This window comes from Molothrus ater, chromosome 3, assembly GCF_012460135.2.
Source record: "Molothrus ater isolate BHLD 08-10-18 breed brown headed cowbird chromosome 3, BPBGC_Mater_1.1, whole genome shotgun sequence".
In the NCBI taxonomy this organism is placed as follows: Eukaryota; Metazoa; Chordata; class Aves; order Passeriformes; family Icteridae; genus Molothrus; species Molothrus ater.
In genome coordinates this window covers 22,760,703-22,783,792 of record NC_050480.2, presented here as the reverse complement: position 1 = coordinate 22,783,792, position 23,090 = coordinate 22,760,703, and the positions used below count along the sequence as shown (strand labels likewise).

General features: G+C 39.9%; 1 protein-coding gene across 1 annotated transcript in view; it reads right to left on the bottom strand.

Annotated features, from left to right (window-relative positions):
• The window catches only part of KCNH1 (potassium voltage-gated channel subfamily H member 1), a 179,956-nt gene that overhangs the window by 56,535 nt on the left and 100,331 nt on the right, over positions 1 to 23,090 (bottom strand). Inside the window, 1 exon segment of the mRNA XM_036380586.1 lies at positions 20,369 to 20,565. Within this exon segment, the coding sequence (XP_036236479.1) occupies positions 20,369 to 20,565 (197 nt within the window).

The window sequence follows — 23,090 nt, the reverse complement described above, 5'->3', positions numbered from 1 at the left end:
TCATCATTGTTCAGTGCAGATGCAAAGCTGTTTTTATTGTGAATTACTAAGATCTTTATTTTTATATATACAGAAAAAACTCCATTTTTCTTAATACTCACATAAGCTCCTCAGGTATGAGATTTCATAGAAGGAATTGCATGAATGGCTCCTTACCTTTCCCAGAAAAGTGGAATGCCTAAACAGGTCATAAGAATGGTAATAGGTCTCAAGCACTGAAGAAATGATCACAGCTAATGAAGAAAAACTGTTCTAGGAGAGGAAGGCAATTCAGAGTAGGCTTCAAAGTGACTTCCTGCAGTAGCCAATACTATTAAGGGATGAAAAAAAAGAAATTTGAGTAAAGGTAAGACAGATGAAACAAAGAGGGTGAAGATTAAAGAGCTATTAGGAATGGAAAGGAGCTATAAGCAAAAAGAAGAGTGATTTTCTAGCTTTCTTAATGCACAAAGTACCGGGACATTGAAGGAGGAGACGTCTAAAAGAAGCCGTTCCAAGGGACACCACCACGGCTGTGCTCCTGCAGGGACGCAGCTCGTTAGGAGATGGAATTAGCGTTGGGAGAAGGATGGAGGAAGCGCCCCGAGGCTTTTCCCTGCCCGGCTCGGCCAGTAGGTGTCACAGCAGTCAATGCTATCGTGCACAGCAGCTCCAGGCCACAGAGGTGCCTAGTCTGGAGAACGCCAAATTACTGTACTTAAAATAAATCGGCTTTAATTAAAATTAAAGGTAAAAAAAAAAAAAAAAAAAAAAAGGGAGTCATTAGTCATTTCTATGACTTTCTATCAGATATTTCAAGTATCCTTAAGGAGTTTGGAAAGAACGCAAACAGATTGCCAAACATGTCAGCAAATACCACAGCTCTTACACCTGCACTTAGGGCTGTAGTGAGGCATTAAACACTCCGTGCTGGCACAGCTTAAACGAACAGAGATGCCTGCTGCCCCCTCCTCAGGTCTATTAGCCAGCCTAAGCAGCACACAAGGCTGAGGTTTGTTCCCAGACATGCCTGGTCTGAGAACCACAGCCAGAAAACATGAAGCTGTCACAGCACAAACACACAGACAGAGCTGTACAAGTTGCAGAAGCAAGAGAATTTTAAATAATTTTTAAAAATTTTCTACTTCAAAGGAAATTGAGAACATATTTAGGAGAGCTCCTTGGGTTTAGATTCTTTTGTCCTGGTGTGAATGCTCCAGCAGCAAAACTTAAGGCTGAGAGTTTTCCTACCCTTTCCCAGCACCAAGGGAAGCAGATGGGCTCTAATCATGCTCTGATATAGCACAGAGAAGAAAAGCATATGATGGCATTCCCCATCATGAGTCTGCCTTAATGCTTGCCAGTCAGCTGTGCACATATAAAGCAATCATGACTTTGTTTGGCATTTCCTCTGGAACATATGGTGATTTACTATGCAGTTTCCAGCATGTATTGACACTGTTTTGAATTGCAGTTACATCCTTCCCTACTACACACAAAAGTGTAAATACATGTGGTCTATGTTCAGGGTCATGTCTACCTGATAGCAGAAGGGACCTGCCAACAGGTGCTGGCAGCCCCCTGCCCACAAAGACCAGAGATTTCAGTGGGGAAAATGGCTTTGTTTTTGGGGGAGGCTCTGAGAACCTGCTACAAAGCAAGACAGCTTTAAACAGAGCACCTGTGCCTAGAGGGCCCCCACTGCCTGCCTGAGCACACCAAGTGGTGTCTGTTTATCAGCATCCAGTCCTGCCCTATCCTTTCTGCCTAGTCCCACTGAGTAGTGGGTTGCATAATGATCCAAAAATAGATCACTACAATATGAAAATTATTAGACATACTTAATAATAATCCCTGCGGCTAAATTTTTCATTCCAGGCAATTGGCTGGCAGGTTACACAATACGGCATCCAAGATGTGAGTCAGAGCAAAAAAGAGAGAAGCTGCAAGAACATCAGTTAAAAAAGCCCCAGAGACTTAGACAGTGCTCTCAGTTCATTACCAAAATACATCAACTGTGGCAACTGGACCTTCAAACCCTCTGCAATTTTGAAATAAGCAACAGTTTTCTCAGTAGTTGAAGAGACTATGCAATAATTAATATTCTCATGTGAGGAAACACACTTTTTTCTTCAGTAGCACTGGTATGAAGAACATAAGTTAGATTTATCAGAACCACCCAGATTTTGTAAAATTGAGAGAAATACCAAATAAAATGCCCTATGAAACACCAAGATGGAAATATTTTTTATTATATGTTTTTCTTGAAACAAACAAAAAAGGAAATCCACTGGATTGCCATAGTGTCTGCTGATCTTTGCACAGTCATATTTGTAACACTCCTGAAACACTGAAGAGAGGAAATATTGTCTTTTAAAAGACAGAAGTAATTCCAGCGAACAACCCTTTAGCCCTTCACTGCTAGGGAAAATAACCATACTGCCCACAAGATGCATCTCATCAAGAAAATGTAATTAGGTGTAATTACTTCACCTTGCTTTTAAGAAGCTATTACCATTTGCTGTTCTTGGTGCATAGGCTCCACCTTCTTTAACATACATGTACTAAAAATCCTAACCAAAGTAAACCAAGATACTGAATATACATTTACTTCTCTAAGGAAAAGAGGTGAGAAAGAATAAACTATATAAGGCAGATGTTAAGATATTAGTGGGTGTGCTTTGTGCTTCAGCAAATGACCCTGGGATAACACAGTGATAAAGGCAGCGAAAGCCTTCATAAACCTGGACAGAACTAGAAAAAGAAGAAAAAAAAGCAAATATTTTAGTGGTACAAGAACTGAAACCAATCAGGTGAAAGCAGGTTATTTATAGAACTTTTAGAGCCTGAAAAAGTGCCATGCAAGCAAGAAACCTGCCTTTAAACATTTAATCTTGGATTGCATTAAGCAAACCAGATAAGAAGCACTCAGGATCACTCCAGGCACCTGGGTGAGTGGTTTGCTCACCCCAAGCTCCCACCCTGCTGCAAAAAGCTGCCACTGCTGCTTCCAGCTCTGAGAAGACCTACAAAGGCCCAAGAGTGACCTGAACAAGAGTTCTTCACAGTATCACACTCAGTCATCAAAACCTTGGTTTCAACAGGGGCCTTATCAAAACAGGTTTATCAGTTAAAATTGGGCTATTGTTGTTTTCCAAAGCTCCAGGCTCACCTAATGATGCACACATGCAGATCCCCAGCTAAAGGGGTAAGAAAAAGCTTGGCTGTTCTGCATTCAGGGCTTTAAATTACAAGCTTTGTAGAGCCCTGTAACTCCATCCCTCACAATGTAACTCACGCCAGGTTGTAGAGGGGAGATGTTTTCTGGAAAGCACAGGTTTCAAGGGAAATCAAATGGGAGCTCCTGCCTGGGTGGCAGCACTAGAATCATAATCAAGGAAATAAAAGGAGCTTGATGGCACCCTCACAAGCATGAGTCAATGTATTTCATGCTTGTCTGCCATCAGGAAAAGCAGAGATGCTTTACCAGTGCCCAATAAAAAGAGCAGTTTAATTTCCAAAGTCTAGCAAGCAGCTTGTTCCAAATCTGTTGTTTGTTTCATTGGAGTATAAAACAAAATCAAAATTAAATCATTTGTCTGTTTCTCTAAATCACTTAGGATGTCTAAAGGCAATTGAAGCTTTTTAATGTGGAACAAAGAATATTTATGTCACAAAACAATTTGAAACTATTAATATTATGCTATTAAAGTGTTACTTTTTTCTGCCTTTAATGCAAATTGCCATATCAATACTCTAAACAAAAAATAAAATGGGAAGCTTCCTAATGCAATCATGATTAGTATGTCCTAAGATAAGCATGTGGGAACTAAAGAGTCATGGATCCAGCAACAGGCAAATAATGACTAACATTAGCTTTCTTTACATTACAAAGGTAATTTGTATAGCTTATCTTTGTTATTACTGTTGCATCTTTGCACCCTACTCCTATCTGCTCAGCCTTGCCTTTCTGAACATGCAGAATACATATTCAGCATTTACAAAATAAAGAGACTAAAAACCTCTGGTTAAAGAAGGACCAAGAATTTCTTCAGTAGAAGTGTTCACCACTGGTGTCAGATCCATTTCAGGAGGCTCCCAGACATAAAAACTAGTCCTTTTTTTTTTTTACTACACAGCTCCGTAAACCATGAAATACCCTGCACTGAACTGTGCTAGATTTCAAATCAAGAGGTTTTCTTTTGAACAGTTTGTGCTAGAAACCTCCAAATAGCTCAGAAGAATGGTAATTCTTTGTAAAAATCTTATTTTCTTCCAGATCAACTAGCTTTGACGCTTCTATAGTAAAATTACCAATATTCACTGTCAAGCTGCCCTTTCAGAAGATCTGCACATGCCAGATGGCCTCAGGCTGGACCAGGATTGTTGTCTTGGCTGCTGCCCAGCCTGGTGTGTCTAGGAGGCTGTACCTGGTCTTCAGTGCATCCCTGAGAGGGGACCTACTGCCCCAGACCCCACCACCCTTGGCAGCTAAGGCAGTCTAATCTGACTACAGACCGGTTGTCCACACCACTCCCACAACACAAACCAATCCTACGGAAGGGATCCTGCCTAGCTCAGCTACCTGCCAGCATCTCTTCAGGCAAGGTGAGGGAAATGGAGAAAGAAAGCAGGAGAAATCCAGATCTCTGAGAGGTCAGCCTTCCTTACCTGACTCCCCAGGCTCATCAAGGACTGCTACATGAGAAGCCAACCACCTCTGGTCTCTAGCAGTTTGCTCCAGCAGACCTGTTTGCTCATGTGGAGCAGAACCACCCTTCTCCCTGCTTCCTCAGGCTCCTGGTTCCAGCCCTGTTCCCTGAGAAGATGGTCCCACAACTCAGAATATGACTTGGTTCATGGAGTGTGAGATGTCCCTCCTGTCTGAAGGGACACAGCTGGCCCAGGTCACCTTCAAAGGCTGCTCAGAAGGTGTGGGGCTCAGCTGCTGGTGGGCAGAGCACAGCAAATGACACATGCAGAGTACATCTCAAAGGAAAACATGACCTGCATTGTGCTCAGGCAGGGGTAGGCAGTGAGCATGGTGTGACAAGCCACTCTCATATCCCAAGCACACACAGTTGCTAAGTGAGTCTGGGGAGTCTCAGCAACCCACAGTTGGCACTCACCCAACAACCACAGAGCAGCAGCTCAATCACATGTTGTTTCTCTAAACTGGGAGGGCTGCAGGATGCAAGTGTTATATCTATTCTGGTCCTTAAAGCAGCTTTGTCACTCATGTTCACACAGGAGGAGCAGGAACACCAGGATCAATCATGCACTATTTGAGGACCCGTGGAAATACCATTTAAGATTGCTTTAGATGACCACTGTGGCACAGGCCCAGCAGCACAACCTGTCCAGTGGGAGACATGGGCCTCATACCCATGCCACACACACCTTTTGAAGCAGCATTTTTTACAACAAATGGTAAATCATGGTACCAGGTTGCCCAGTGAGATGTAGATGCCCCATTGCTGAAAACATTCAAGGTTAATTGAATGGAACTCTAGACAACCTGATCTAGTTGAAGAGGTCCCTGCTCACTGCAGGGCAGTCAGACTAGATGACCTTTAAGGGTCCCTCTCACTATTCTGTGATTCCATCTTGGGCCCTGGCTTAAGGATGTGTCATGGTAACCATAAGGCACAATGCAGAGGGTACCACTGTGGTCTCATGTCAGACTTTCCAAGTCTTGGGTACTAGACCAACTTTGGATACAGACAGCTGAAAAAGGACCTCAAGTGCAGTAATGTCACCAGATTTATTTATCTTCTTCTGCTGATTGCTTTAATAATATTCCTTGGGGATCATGAGAGTGTAGGTGTTGCTGTACTGCAGCTTCTATTGTCAGGAAGGAGTGGCAGTCAGGCTGTCAAATGGTGCAGCCTGAAGGGGTTCTTTGGGGGCCAGATAGGGAAAAAGTTGGTGAAATAATTTGAGGTCACTCTTTACTGTTTTTATTGTGTCCACCTGGTGTAGTAAAACTCCAAAACACTGAGCTGTCTCTCTCCCCAGTCACCAACTGCTGTCTTATAGCTTTGTGGATCACAGAGCATCAGCTGCTCCATTCATCCAGATTTCTTTCACCCACCTCCATGGAGAGATACCAGATGCTCCACTCATCTCCTGCCTCTTTCTCAGTCTAACTAGCTCCTCTGCTGAGAGGCTCTCTTGGTACATGCAGCATTCAACAAGGGGAAGAAGGCCAAGCCTGTGTTTCAAGCACCTTTTTTCTGGCCTCTCCTGACAACCCTGTCTTTGTTTTTGCTCATTCAGCTGCTTTCTTTAGCACACTTGTATGCACTATTAAATACTTACAGGCTGGGTTTTGTTTCAAAGCAGACACAAGGCCGTTTGCAAGACTGTAGCACAAAACTAGAGTCTGCTCTTCCACTACACAAGGCATAATTTGACATCCTATGCCACGTGCTGCAGACCTTCAAAGGTCTTCTACACAGAGTAGAACATATGGCTAGAGAATCCTGGTTCCATTCCTCCTTGTCACTGAGGATCACTGTACAAGGCAGCAAGTCACTTAATCCTCTACATTTCAGCTTCCCCTCACATAAGGACAATAAATCATTCAGTATCTTATAAAAAAGAAATATAGCCCCATGTGAGCCCTCTGTATGAAGTACTTCATCTTATACCTTAAAATGTCCAGTAAAGAAATTCCAACATGTAATAAAATGAAAATATTATTAAAGCTAATTTGGTAGGGGCCTTATAATTCTACAAAGTGTGCTTTATCTGAACAGTTCTCTGAAGAGCATGATGGGGTTTGGAAAATCTTACTGATTGGAAAATGTGATGAAACAAGAGATTTGCAATATTTAAAGAGATTCTCGGAGAGCATACCAAGAAACACCCCCTCAGTATTTTTGAAGTTATGCCTTCACAATACTAACAAATATGCTACATAAATGACAAAGCAATTGCAAATTTAGGCAAATTTTATAAATTTTGGGAATATATTACAAACCAGAAGCCACAAGTTCTCCAGACTCCCTTCATGGCTGCATCTGTGTTACAGAATGGTTTGGGTATGAATGCTGAAGGTCATTCATGAACTATTTTGACTGTCAAACACAAATGATCATTTTCAAGGTTGCTGAAAAAGACCACTACAATGCTTTTATGCTACAGGATATAACTGATCCCAAATGACATTCCAAATAAAAGCTTTTCATTATTTCTTCTTCTATTCACTCCCATGAATTTGTCATTGGACTAAATGGAAATCTCCTCTTTCATAAAGGGTACAGGATAATTACAGAGAACATGTAAGCCACTGAAACTTTCACTCCTACAAGACTTGCTGCTTGAGCAATTTGAAAAATGCAGGCAAGGAAAACCAAAGGTTAATATTTCTCGACTACACCAAATTTCTAACAGCAAAACCAATATCCATTTGTTAGAGCTAACATTATTTTCTTCCTCTGTTATTGCTTTGCATCTTAGCATGACCAAAGGTTACAGCATCCTCATATTTCCACTCTAGCCAACCATCTGATCAAGTATGTGATGGAAATCAACAGCAATTTTGTTTTCATTAATCAAGATAATAACTGGCCATAAATAACATCTTTCAGTTACTGTGAAGTAACAGCAAAACCTTGGAAAACAACAAGTTGCACATCTCCCTACTTAGAGGATGACTGCAACAAGCTCACTTCTACAGCACTACAAAGAATGCTTCAATTTACATGACATTTAAATTTTATACTAAATCAAGGCATCAACCTTGAAGGTGGGAGACACAGATGTGTCTATGCCAGTCAACCTGGGTATAACATCAGATCCTTTTACAGTATTTTGTTTGGGTTTGGTTTTTTGTGGGTTTTTTTAAGAATCAAAGTGAAAAAGAAGGTTCCAAAAGGGGAACATAATTCTATATTTTCACACAAAGACAATACTTACAAAAGTAAATCATCTGCCATATCACAAAATTATTGTGGCAGAAATTTTCTTGATTCTCTGGCATCAGCTGTGTAAATGAATAATGAAAAAAATTTGTTGTGTAGTAAATTTATTACAGAGCATATGGGAGAAATGACCAACCATGAAGTACGCCAGAATGGTGGAAGCACATCCTCTGAAATTTTAAGATGGAAGAACAATATGTTTAGATGAATTGCAAGGCAAAGCCAGGTTGGGGAATGCTGGGGAAATGTAGATGTGGTTTGCCAAGTCACAAAGAGTTGGAAAAGTGCATGTGTGGAGTATTTGCTTTCTGTGCTTGGAAAAGACCCCAAGAGATGGCAACAAAAAGAACTACAAAGGTATATGGTAGTATTAAAGTCCAAACACTTCTTTAATTGGGTATTGGGTTTTCACATTCATAATGCTGAACTAATTAAAAATAGATTTAGCAGACTTAGCCCCTCATAAAAACCTGGTGAAAACATTATGCAGTCTCAGAGCTGCATAGAGAGACAAGGGGTTTGGACCTGTGGTTAATTATGATCCCTTCATGGCCAGCTGCATGGCTGTTTGTGGATAGTGAAATTCCTATTCCAAGTCCTATAAGGACAGCACTTGGGCACACTGAGTATACTCAGAGTAGCCTACCACTGTATATATACACATATATATGTGTGTGTGTGTTTGCCCTTATATTTTTATTATTTTTATATATAGACATACACACAAGATGCTGAAGTTCACGCCCCATTTTGTAATGTAAAAAGCAAAAGAGAAAATTAATGGGACCAACAAAAAAAAAGCCACTAAAAGAAGGAGAATATTAATATTTTCAAGTGGAGCTAAGACTCCTCTGCAGTCTGCTAGTTTAGAAAAAATGACTCAAAAAACCCTTAGTACATTCACTTGTATAGGGATTTTACATTCTACATCAGTGTCAGATTTCTGTTTGAAAATCTGAATTCAGACAGATGTTTGTCATAGCACATAACAAAGTGCACTTCCTTTTGAGGAAGGAATCATACACAGTTTGAACAAAAACCCAGTTGCTGGTTGCAAAATTAATACCAAATAAGAGGGGATGATTTGTCATCCTACTCTCCACGTATTTCTCTAAGTTCTTACATTGAGGCACAGCTCAACACACTCCTTAACACTTGACTTTAGCAGAAGGAACAGTTGGTAGTACAGTTACAGCAGATGACTGGCAAGGCGCCCTATCCAGTTTTGTTTGCAATTGGTTCATTCCCATGATGGCAAATCGTACTCGATTTCAAATTCAGAAACTCTCACAAGGCCACACCTTGTTGTTACTCCACTTCAGAGGCAGCAATCAAACACTCCAAAGCCTGGAATGGCAGCAGCCTGTAGAGCAGGCTGACATCAGACACCCTGGTACCCGCGTGACTTCTGGCAGCAGGCCTGAGGCTGAGCAATGTGGCACACTCCTGGCTGCTCTCCCCCAGCAAGATGCTCATCCAGAGGCAGCTCAAAGGCTGATTCTCAAGGATGGATACAGGGAAAACATCAGCTGTCAACACACATAGGTTGGTTTGACCTCTCAATGTTTACTGTTTCTCTTTTCCCAAATCAAACTGGGAAACTGCTTTGGTTCACACAAAATCTTAAAAGGATTTGCTGCATTTAAGGTGAACTACTTCTTTTATGCCCATCATGTGGCATAGCAAATAGAGCCCTCAAGAGAGCCCTCAGAAGAACTATGGAGACCTGGCTGAGGCACACAGAGAGGGGAAGGACCTCCTTTGTCTCACTGTCCAAGAGCTCATAGTTATGATAAAAGTCTCAACTTTTCAGCAAGAAAACAGGAAAGAACATTTCAGCAAGAAAAGAGGACTTGGAGGAAACGTTTGGTCTGGGGCAAGGATCGCAAAGTCTCTACATAACACTAGCTGCAACCTCCAGAACTTAGCTTCTTCTGCTTTCCTTTTTTTGTTTGCTTTCCCATGGGGAGCAGTTATTTCAGCTTTCATTGCAGTGCCAAAAGGATCAATTGGATCACTTAGATCATAAAGTTTGATTGCTCAAGCATGTAGGTTAGCCAACGTAACTCAGCTTTCATATTGCACAGTTATCTACGTTTTCTTTCCTTCATGGAGTACCTTGAACAGGTTGTGTTTGGATCTGCAGTCATATGAGTTCAACCCTTAGTGACCCTAGAGAAGACCAGAAGGTCAAAGCTGTTATGCCAGGAAATCATTTCCTTTTAATAAGTTTTGTCCTGGACCCAGCTGCTTCCCAGACTAGAAAGATCATTTTTAGAAAAAAATTATACAGGAGGGTATCAAGTCACTGTTCTGTCATTTGCTTGGTCAGTAGTGCTTTACAGTGAAGCACCATGTTATACCAAAACATAAACCCACCAGGCCACAGAGGTTACCATGGCATTAATAAAATTAGTACAATTATAATACATGATAGAATGTGGCACACACATGCAAAAAAGCCTGGGCAGCAGCATGAATATATTAGAAAGAGTGTGTGACATTGGAATTACTTGGGAGCTTCAGCAGTTAAGTCAGTCACTGTATTATATATATATATATATATATATATATATATATATACACTCTTACACACAGACAGAGATGGCAGGCACCAAAACAAAAAAACCTTGTACCTTGTTTTTTAAATTGGAAACACAGAAAAATTTTCAAACTCTCGCCATTCAGTCATGGTAAGCAGATAACTGCTTTGGAGAAAGGGTAGTAATTCCTTGAATTCCCCTGGAAAGTCTCCTCTTTGCAAGCTTGGTGGAGGATTGGACCAAAGGACCTCATTCCACTTGACTGTGAGCAGGTGGTGGAGTGCACATGCATACTGAACACACCACACAGAATACTGAACACACCACACAGACTGACTCTACATATTGCACTTCTACTTCTCTAAATCAACACATTAGTAAGGAAAAGCATGAGTTTAAAATTGGGATTAATCCTTCCTTTCACTGTTTTCACAAGGAAGACTAGATTCCCAGACTGTGTAAGAGCAGCTACACTCTTTTGGATTATTGTCTTCTGTCCCTGGTGGTGGGCCAACATTTAGAACTTCCTCAGTTCCTAGGAAATGCATTTTCTATTTTAAAAAGGCTTGGGGGAGCTATTCTGGGGAATCCTCATTCACTCTGAATAACCTTTCTCTGTATTAAAATTATTTCTACGCTTTAGTCTATGTGGGTGGAGGAGGGTAAAAATCAAAGTAATGCATTTTCTTCTGTTGGGATAAACAAGTTGGTGTGGGTGTGTGTCTCATGTTTAAATGAGACAAAACCTTTTTTTAATGTCAATTTTCTATTACTCATCTGAAAATAGCTTCACAAAAGCCAAATGTGTCTTTTTTAAGGATTAAAAGAGTATGAAAACAAATTTTATTTTAATTCACCATCAACCTTGTTAAGGGCATTTTTCATCTACTCAAAACAGCTTTCTCATTTATAGAAAAACTTTACAAACACTCGACAGATTTCAAAAAAGTCAGAATTTTTTATTTTATATTTAAGACTGAGTATTTTATGGGTCACTGATAAAAAAAAACCACTTCAAAGACAATTCAAGCAGGTCTCCTCAAAATGTGATAAAAACGAAAAAAGCATCAATTCAGTTTCTGGATTGATGAATGAAGTGCTTAACCCCAATTTCTGGTTGACCAGAATGCTCTCTGTTTACTGCATTTTCCTTCCAAGTACTGACATAGAATTGGAATGTCTTTATTGACTTAACATTGACATAGTTTTCCATGTTTTTATGTTTCCACATGTTTTTATGTTAGAAAACACATTGTCAAATAGTCAAAATTCTGGGCTTACAAATTTAGTCAGCACAAATTTAATTCCTAATTCAGTGATCAGAGTGCAAATGATAGTTAAGAATTTAGTGACCAGCATGGGAAAACCTATAAATCTACAATAGCACAGAATAGGAAATATTCTCTTTACTGAAGATACCTCAAGGCAGTTATGGTTTTAGCATCGGCTTCATAAAAGAATCATATTCTTCCATTTTAAGGTGATTTGGAAGTTGAATTTCACCCATAACAGCTCTTCCATCAATTTTATTGATGATTAATAATATCTATTGACGACTGCATTACTTTTAATGGGATTTGCTAGTGAATGGCCTATCAGAACTTCAACAACTCAATATTTCTATGAAGAAATACACAGCTTGCTCTGCATGGCATACTAAGTTACTTCTTTATAACAACTGCGCAGACATTATACTACAGCACCTAAATGTATGAAAATTACTCATTATTCATAGTAGCAGAAGGCATCTCAAACATGTGATGAATTCATTAAATCAGTTTAGAAGGGATTAGTCATTTAAGAGCATTCTGAAGAAGCATTTTGCTACTTACCCGCAGAGCTTTATCTAAGTCACAGCTAAAATTTACATGACAACATAGCATGCAGCGAGCAACAGAACAGCTTTGTTGTGCGGTTTGGGTCTATGTGGTGAGGGTTTGATAGCAGACAGGCTGCAGAGGTGGCTTCTGTGAGAAGGCACCAGGACCTGTCCCCGTGTAGGACCCAGCAAGTTGTGGTTTGCTCCAAGGCAGACCTGTCTGAGCCCATCAGCAATGGCAGCAGCACCTCCGGGGTAACACATTTAGGAAAGAGTAAAAAAGCACTGCTGCACTACAGCAGCTGAGAGAGAGAAGTGAGAACATGTGAAAGAAACTCTGCAGACAACACCAGCAGAGAAGAAGGAGGGGGAGGAGGCACTCCAGGGGCTGGAGCAGAGATTTTCCTGCAACCCATGGTGATGACCATGGTGGAGACTGTGGAGCTGCAGGTTATCCCCTCTGGCTCATGGAAGCCCAAGGTGGAGCAGACATCCACCTGCACGCACTGAGGGGGCCTAGGAAGGAGCAGGTCCTCTGGCCAGGACCTGTGGCTCCCCAAGGGATGCATGCTGGAGCAGCTCGGGAAGGACTGCCCCCTGTGGAAGGGATCTGCACTGGGAAGTTCCTGAAGAACAGCTGCCTGTGGGAAGGACACACATTGGACAAGTTTGTGAGGGACTGTCTCCCATGAGAGGGACCTCACGCTGGAGCAGGGGAAGAGTGTGAAGAGAAAGGAATGGCAGAGAACAAGCATTATGAACCAACCACAACCCCCATTCCTCACCTCCCTGTACTGCCCAGGGGAAGGAGATAGAAGACTTGGGAGTGAATTTGTGCCTGGGAAGAAGGAAGAAATGGGCAGAAAGTGTTTTTTAGATTTTTTTCCTTATCGGTCATAATCCCACACTGATTAATTTGTAATAAATGAAATTATTTGTTTTGCCCTTGATGGCAATTAGTAAGTGATCTCCTTGTCCTTATCTTAACTCAGAAACCTTTCATCTTATGTTCCTCTCCCTGTTCTGTTGAGAACGGAGAAGTGATAGAGAGATTGGTGGGCACCTGGTAACCAGCCAAGGTCAACCCACCACAGTGTTTTATACTTCCTAGTTAATTATGTTTTCTACTGTACATACACATCCCCACTACATAAACTATTTGTAGCCAGATCTTCCTCTCTCTAGGGCTCCAGGCCATAAGCACTAAATAGAACAGAAACAAGTTTAGAATTTTGGAACTTTTGGAAAATAGATAATGGAATTACTTTGGCATGAACACAATCACATACATCAACAACCACTGTGGGTGTATGAATGTTAAAGGCTTGCAGCTCATCAAACCTTCTCTAAGGGTGAGTGGTAACACTTTACCTGGAGGGATCCAACAAACTACAGAGGAGGCGAAGGAAGAAATCCAAGGGCACATCCTCCTGAGAGCATGAGGCTTCAATTAATTGACAGACATAGCACTAAAATCATCCACAGAAGATGTGTAAACTTTATGACACAAACAGTGCCTCAGAGCATTTTCAGTACAGAGTGTAAACTCTATTTGACCAAAATTCTGAGGGCTAGCTAGACAGTTCTTTGTCAGAGATAGAAGTTAAGATGTCCAAGGCCAGAGAAAAGATGCAGAAATGCAATATGGAATCTTATAATGATGAACCAGAATAAAATACGTTTTGTTTAGATTGACATAAAGAAACTGTGTACACAAGAGCATCCAACTCCCTGAACAGCTTTTAAAAAGCAGCATGGGAAAGAACAGAGTGCTTAACTGTTAATTTACATTTGGACAGTTTTTTTTTTAAATTGACAACTTTGCCTCCTTGGGAATTTGGCATAATTCACAAGCCACAGGCCCTTCCAGACATCTCAGTCATGTCCAATGTCCTCAGTTTTCAGTGCTCTAAGATGCATGCCAGTCAAACATCAAAATCCTCTTCCCACAGGATTTGCGGGATTGTTTTGGTGAGTACAAACATAGGAGAAAAAAGCAGGCTGTCAGTTTGACCATTATGAAATCCAACATCAAATGGGACAATATTCTAAAATTAAAACCTTTCTCTTCTCAGTGTAAGAAAGCTTTGTTGAAACCTTCCAGCAATTCTGGTTTTTGTGTACCTGGAAAAAATTCTGGGATACCATTTTGAACCTCTATCATGAAAAAGAATTTTAAAACTTGTCATGTGAAAAGGCAGAATATAAGGCCATGGACTGCCCCTTTGAAAACAAACTGCTACCAACACTCCCTGAGATTTAAAATCAGGGCTTGAGGCACTCCTAGCTGAAATGTATGATTTGAGAGAGGTTCTCTCTCTAGTTAGAGCTTACACTATCAAAAGAAGAAAGATTAGGCTAATGCTGAAGAGGAAAGCACAATTACATTTTAAAATTGCTTTTTGAAAGAGATGCTGGTAGTCCTGTCCACTGGCACAGCTGGAATACCATAGAATACACACACATGTACAAAAGCAAGCAATCTTACTCTGCCAAGGAGAGAGACTATTCTGTTACAATCGCTGCTCTCTCAAGTATGTTCTTACTAGGAGCTTTGGCTCTAACTAACTAAATCATGTTTGATTTGTAAAAATTCAGAACATTCTTTGCCACTCCTTTCACTCCAACAAAAGTCCCAGTAACACACCTAGATCCTGCTGCCTTCCTTCTTTTATATCAGGGTACGAATTTCAGCTTCTGGGAAAGCTACTTGTGCTTTCTATCATGACAGTCCAAAGTATTCAGAATTAGTCATTTAATCTCTATCCAGGCTAAAATGGCTTACTAGAGAAATCTCAGCTTAATAAATTATGTATTAGAATTCTCCCTTTTATGTAGTGTGAGCAGACATTTGAGCTATAACATCATTTATGGCTGCAGCAGAATGAAATGAGCAAATGCAGGGTGGTACAACCCAGTGCAAGTTAATATTGCTCACAAAGCTCATGCACATGGAAAGAAGCAACTGCCAAGACCAGAACATTTGCCAAAGGCCTTTCCCATTCTTAAAGACAGCAAACTTGCACCCCACCACAAGCCAAAGACAGGCAGCTATGGAGGAAGCTTTTCTCTTCTTATAGCTCTACCAACCTGGAGCTATGACATCCAGTTTGGAAACCCAGAAGCATTTAAATATTTGGTGGGAATAACCAGACCTGCTCCATCCAGCCTGTGAATCCTGCTGCCCTCCCAGCTTGCAGCATTTCTTTTGTCCAGCATACCCTTCATGGTGGTGAGTTTGTCACTTGACTATCCCACAATACCCCCCAGTGTCTACACTCTGGTTTCCCTCAAAGATTCCAAAAATGGAGAGAAACACCAAGTTAACCTGCTGCTTTAATTTCAGAACATTGTTACAGCAAGTATTGCTCTGAAAAACCTCTCTCAGTTTCCTTTCAGCTGCAAAGTCTTCAAGTCCAACACATAGCACCTGGAGACACAGACTGCAGTTTCAGTTTCTTAGGAGGGTGGAAAGAGAGATGCAGCAGATGATTATCCCCCTGTTCCCACTTAGATGAAAATTTCAGTGACTGGCAGCAGAAGGAGTTAATTAAAGGTCTGCTTTCTCCTTTCCTTTAGGAAAAATAAAAAGTTTCCTAAGTCTGAGCTCCACTCTGAGGTAACTAGACAACTAATAACTTCAGGAGGGATTTTAGTCACTTGAGGAAACTGCTCAGGGAGTCACCTGACAGCAAGCTGACACTTTCAGAAAAGAGGATATTTCACTGGCATTTGTTGAGAAAGTGAGTGAAAGGAAACTGCTTTCACAGCACAGACAGGGACAATAATGACATGCCAGGCACAGAGCACTGGAAAATTTTCCCTTGGCCACAAAGTCTTTTAAGTGTCACAGGCAGTAACCTTTTACACCTGCAGACCTGTTCTGTGGAAGGCATAGAGGGGATACACAGACCAGAAGTGTCCTGCCCTCGCAGCCTCAAACCACATTCAAGTATGAAGAACAGCACAAGGCACGTTGCCTTTTACTTTGCCTAAATCCAGCTCTAGATTTAGCTAAGGTCAAGACCAACTGAGCAGTCTGGGTGCCTTCCAATGTACCTGCATGTCTGCTTATTTCTGTCACACTCATCAGCAGTGGGTCCAGACCAGCAGTGGGGGACCATTCCTTCACTGGCACCCAAGGGCCTGGGACAGGGAGCTCACTCCTCCAGGGATCACCAGAGGAGACCCTGCACCCAAGGAATATGTGAATATGGCTAAAATAATGGAGTGTAACTGTAAGAGCGATTTCATGCTTTGAAAAGAGTTTCAGCAGGTTTGTTTTTACCCCAACTGGCTTCAGCAATGGCATTGAAACAATTGGATTGGGTTGGATGTTGGCTGAGTAAACAAGCTAATGTCACATCCACTGCAATCAGTGATATGTTGACAGATGTTAATAGTGTTACACATGCTACCCTTCAAAATAGAGCAGCAATTGATTTTCTTTTACTGGCACATGGACATGGTTGTGAGAAATTTGAAGGATTGTGTTGTATGAACCTGTCAGATCATTCTGAATCCATCCACAAAAGCATACAGAAGCTGAAAGATTTGACAGCTCAAATTAAAGAAGATGGTGGATCGTGGTTAGATGATTTGTTCCAAGAAAGGAGCTTTGCACCTTGGCTAAGAGAAGTTTGTAAGATAGGTCTCTATGTGTTGGGTGTTTTGGTAGTTATATTAGTAGTAATACCTTGCATACTTTGGTGTGTACAACAAATGATGGACAAAACTATCAAAGAAGTTTTTATCACACAAGAGAGAGAGGTAGGAAATGGATTCACAGAGTTCTCAAAATCTCACAGAGATGGTGGATGAAGGTGTAGACACAGAGGAAAGTTTTGAATTCAGGCCTTGAAATCGACAGGACTTTTTCGAACAACAACCTGTAATTATTGTCAGGCATGACTTATGCCCTTTGAACTGACTGGACTTCCACAGCATTAAAATTGCCATGTGGTAATATAGCAATGATTAGTGTGAGTAAAAAGATGCTTTCAGTAAGTAATAAGCAGATATACTATAATAAAGCCACGAAAGGCAAAGTAGTTAATAAACGACACGGTTACAAAGGTTTCTTTTTAGGTGAACCGAGAGGGGGAATGTGGGAATCCATAAAATCAGAAGGTTTTGGGAAAGCTGCAAAAGGCAGGCCTCAGGGACAGCAGAACTATGATTAGAGCTAAGCAGTAGCCATGAGATAGGTCAGCAGAAAAATTATGTAAGTAGTAGAAAAGTAAGGACAAATAGAACAATGGTCTGTGCATTAACACTTGTCTAGAATAACTCCCTAAGCTACAGTTATCTAGCAAGATGTTAGGAAGTTCTAAGCTTAATAAAGGAGCTCTGTGCATTGTGTTCAAGGCTTACAAGCAGGTATTGTATTCAAAATAAGCAGGCATTGTTTTAACCAAAGGTACCTGTGCTTATAGTGGTTGGATAGAACTGCTGTCAATATGCTTTTGCTTTGTGTGATTGGGCAAAAAACTTAAAAAGTAAGTCGTAACATTAAGTTTTTTGTCTGCTGCCTGGGATGTGAGCTGCTGGCATCTTCCCATTGTCATAACCATGTAATGAGACTGATGCTGGAAAATAAAACGGCTCAAGGCACGTTCCGGAGCAGTCCTGTCCCATTTGTGATTTGTACAGAGACCCCGGCCGGGGATAAAGCAGAGTGAAACCAGGCTACAAAGCACCCAGCCCTGCGCAGCGGGACTCAGTACCACAACCAGCTACAGGCATCTGTGCCCTGAAGATGGGGACACCTCACTGGAATAACCAAGTCTAAAAATATAAGATCTTTCTGAAAAAAATCCCCAAAGCTGCTTTTTCATGTATTTGGAATCTGCATTAATATACTTGGGAGGAATATACAGTATCTACATTTCAACTAGTTGAACACTTTTGGAGCTAGAGATGGAACTGTTTATTGAAATGAAAAGTGTAATTCTGGTATTTATACTCTAAAGGATATGCAATACATCACAAATGTAACCAACAGAAGGTAGCAGTTCATCTTAATTCTACAAAATTCCATTTGTAGAAATAGACCAGAAAGTGTTAGAAGTGACAGGCTGGGGAGCTATTTCTATAAAAAACCAAATCACAGATATTTAAACCAGAATAAATTCCAAATTCTAAAAAGTTGCCTTTTAAAGTGCATCACCTCAAATCGCTAAAGTATTGTACCTTCCACGCATTTCCAAGAGCATATATGATTCACATTATTTAACATTTGCATTCTGATTGCAATCAGCCTTCTTTTAATAAAATAGTGTTACAGTCTGTTAACTTAGAACCATCAAATTCTCACTTCCATTATCAATCAATGCCACTTTTCTGCTGACTGCAACTCAATTAAAATCCAATTATTTGAATAACTGGATGGAAATTGCTATCATAAGATGTACATTTTTATTAGGAACATTTTGTGTAGAAAATTGACAGCACAGAGTTTCTGATGCTACAGTTAGAAAACGTTTCATAACCTGGGCTGGGAAAAGCAATGCCAATAAATATGGAGGGACAGTGGCACTTCTGGAGTAGGTATTTGATTCTAAAGCTGGGCCTTTTGGCTCAGATCAGGTCCAAAATTATGAGAATTCTGCTAGCATTACTATGAGTTTTGAAAAAGTTGGTCCTTCTAAGCCTCAAAGCTTGCTATTTCTACAGATTTTAAGAAAGAGTAAAGTAATTATACATTCTGAGAGCATCTTACCACATTAGCCATGGAGTTAATCATAAAATATGTCAGTCAGTGATACTGATTCTTGAGGTGACAGCAATGTCAAATTCTTTCATTTAATTTATTTCTTACATTAACTAAGACCGAGTAAGGAGCTGTTTATTAAGAGGACATCTCTCTTATTATGCTTGCAGCTGTGTACCTTCACTTGAAAAAATTACTTAGGAGGAAATCCCCAAGTATAAATTTGCTTCTTAGTTTTTAATCACATCAATTTTCTACCAGAGCTCTGATTTATTTCACCAAAGTGTGGATCACACATTCTTCTTTCATCCAACACTAAAAAGCTGAATTCTTTTATACTGATAACATATGGAGATAAAAAACACCATCACACTACTTTACTTTCTGTATGCCAACTCTATATATTAAAAAAAGTCTTTAAAAATGTCTAGTTGTAAAGTGTAATTTTATAAAATAGATTTAAAATATTAAAATATTTCTCTTTTTTCAGGTCTAATTATCTAGGAGGCACTTGGCACCTGGAAATTACTATGGAGAATCATTTTTAGGAACAAAAAAGTTTCCTATCAAACATATTTCTTTAGCTGATCTCAAATACTCCTATAAAGCAGGTACAGGTTCTCTAATGTATTTCTTTTCAATGTAATATTATTGTCTTCTACCTTGCATCATAAAATCCTATCATCTGAATTATACCCACTACAGTTTTAATAAATTTCTGCAGAGGTTGTTCACTGAAGATTACACAGAGGATTTAAACTGGGCTATTAGATTATGATTACTTGCATTTGACAAAATAACTTTAAATGGCACACAACAAGGAATGAAAAGAGCCAAAAAATCTGGGATAAGAAAATGGAAATATTATAGATAAGCAAAGTAATTCCAAAATGTGATTTATAATCAAAGGAACAACTCTTGATAGAATGTCATGTTTATATTACTTTTCCATCATGTCTACTGGACTTGACTTTTGTTACATATATTATATTTTGTATCTTCCCTGTCATTTTCCTTGTGATTTCAGGCAACACCTCTAAAATCTTTTTCGCTGCTTTAACAACTGAAGCTGCACTAAGTAGTGAACACTGTTTATCACAAGGGCATGACAGTTTTCATAGATGCTGGAACCTGTTTACTTCCTGGAAATGTATAATACTTTCACATACACACAGTCTAGCTCCCTCTGAAGCTAGCACCGGAATAAATACTCATAGCCTTTTGACTCTATATGCCAGCAGGTCTCTTAGGCAAGCTCTGAAAAGTCATCTTATAAAAAGGATTCACAAAAAATTCCAGAATTCAAGCCATTCAGTTTTTTTTGATACAGACAGTCCTTAAAAGTGAGATCATATACATGATGTATGTCAAAATCACAGCTACTTACCCTTTTTCTCAAGTTGTAGGTCAAAATGAGATTTCTGGAGAAGGAGTGTGAAAAGGCAGTGTAGAACTCCAGCACTTTCTGCAAGGCATCCCTTTTAATCACATGAAGATCACAGTAAGTCAAAGCCCTTACATTAGCACAGGACTGCGCGAGAGTCGACTCCTTCCAGAACACATCACCAAAAACGTCTCCTTTGCCTACAGAAAATCAACAGCATTGCTTTCATTAACAGCACTATTTCCATCAAAAATATAAAAGAACAGACATCTCATTCATGCAGTTGTTTCTTCTACTTTTGCACTCAGGAAAAAAAAACTGTCGGGGAAAAAAACAACTTTGAAATATTTAACTGATAACTTTTTTCCATTATCTTTTTCTTAATTACAACAGCCTAGCAAAACTTCATAAGAATAAATCATACTTTAAAAGTGTTCTATGTGACAAGTCTCCTTTAAATATCAAGAAAGGTCTTTTTCTAAAAATCAAGAAAAGTGCTTCATTCTCAGTTCATGTTTTCTTCTGATCCCTTTCAAAGAAATTAATTAAGAGGAAATGTTTTTTCCCTTCCTCCTTTTAACTGTCACACAAAGGATCTGTTTCTTACATCTGTGTTGCTGATTTTTCTTTATCTGGCTAACATTTACCCACTGTTGTGTCAATAAAATCATCCTGTATCACACATCAGTGCAGCTACAGGCTGCAGCTAAACAGAGTCCAAACCAAGAAGAGTACAATTAGTTATCCCCAACATAACAATGACAAGGCATGGAAGTTCAGCTGTTTCTCACTGGAAGGAAGAAAGGATCCATTTCCTCACACCCTTCCCATGTGCATGTCTGTATGAGCTCGGGGCAGCAGTGAAATTCCTGCTGTGGGATACTGCAAGGATGGCATTTGCACCAGTCTGGGCACTACAGTGCAGGGCATGTACACCAAAATCCAGCTGAGGAGTGATCCTGAAATTGTCAGGGTTTCACTGACTGCACCCCATTTAGGCTGGGCACAAATGGACTGTGTAGGAGAAAGTTACAAGTTCATTTACAAGAGTAAAGGTCTTTTTCCCCTCTGTTTTCCAATACATAATGCTAACAAAAAAGGAATATTCGCTTGTTACCTTGATAATGAAAAGCTATACTTTCCTTGTTTTGAAATTAGTTTTCCTCCCAAACTTCTACTGTGCTATATCATCACTGCCCATCTCTCTTAAGACCAATGGCATGGAAATACATTCATATCTATCAAGTTGTGATAGGAATGGTCCCTTCTCTTATAAGTAATACCTTGCCCGCAGCAATTCTTAAATCCAAAGCCTCAAAATATGTATTAGTTTACTGACTTCACCCAGGTTCTTTTAGATTCCTTCCCTAAATAAATCATCATTTTTGAAAGCCTATATGAAGTCAAGAGAACTATCATGAGTAAAGAGCTCAGAAAGAAAACTTCTAAATCAAACTCAAAATTCCCATCTCAGTCCTTCAGCTGTACTTCCATTAGATGATAAGCATTTTTTCTTTGGGAAAAAGCTATCAGCTTGATGGTAAATGACCCTGAATTGCATAAAGTTGTTATTAACGCTAATGTGTTGCCAGTCTTCCACAGAAGACCTGCACCACCCACATCACATGGATCAGTTTAGATCCTGACCGTTTTGGACTTTATTTTAGTTTTAAATGTGTCTATACACTGAAACCACCTGTTCTGTAACCACATTTTTCACAAAATTAGACAAAAGCACCATAAAGATAACCTTTCTTTCACCTCTAGTCTCTTGCATAGGACAATGCCAACATCTGGAAGAGTACAAAAGCTTCATATCACCAAGAATGGTGGTAATCCCACAGACCAGTACAGTAAACACCTTTTCTTTTTAATAGCAATGACTTTTCACATTTTCAATTATTTGTATGATTTTTGTTAGCAGATACATTAAAAATGGCTAAAGAAAAAAAGCTTCCATGCAGTTGAAACAGATCATCTATAAGGCTTTCAGACAAACACAAAATATATTCAAAACTGAAATGAAACAATTTTTACGCACCATAAAAACTGATACGCTTCACTGGGTAAAAATGGATTGTTTGCCTTTGGAATAAATATGCTTTTATTCACAATCTTCCAGGCAATTAGCTAAACAACTGTTTTAATTAACGCTCTAGAATCTATCAAGCATTGAATTGTGCCATCACTGATGAGCAACAGTTAGAGCTGGTAGTCCAAGCACAAGGGAGAGGAATTCTAACTCATTTCTAAGTGTATTGCTTAACATCTCCAGACAAGTTTCCCTACCCTAAAATGACAACCATTATGTTACTGCCCCACAATAATGTGATGAATAATTAGTACAATCCAAGCACAAACACCATGGTGCTGCTGTGCCTACCTCAGAAAAAAGGTACAACAGAAGATAGTTATGTCTTACTCTTCTTGGAATTTAATTCTGCTTTTTCCATAACCCAGAAAGACATGACTTTGTCCTTCACTTGTGGCAGCCACCACAGTTTCCCTTCACTATTTCTAACTCTTCCCTCTGAAAAAATCTCCCTCCTGCAGTGTGCTGCCACCTCCCGTCAGAGGCAAGAGCAGCACAGGAGGGAGCTGGGTCTGCCGGGTGCCTGCTGAGCCAAACCAGAGAAAACCAACACATGAGTGACAAACTCAAGTCAAATCACAAAAGATCCTGCTTTTAAGAAACAAACTAAAAAAAAAAACCAAAAGAAATTGT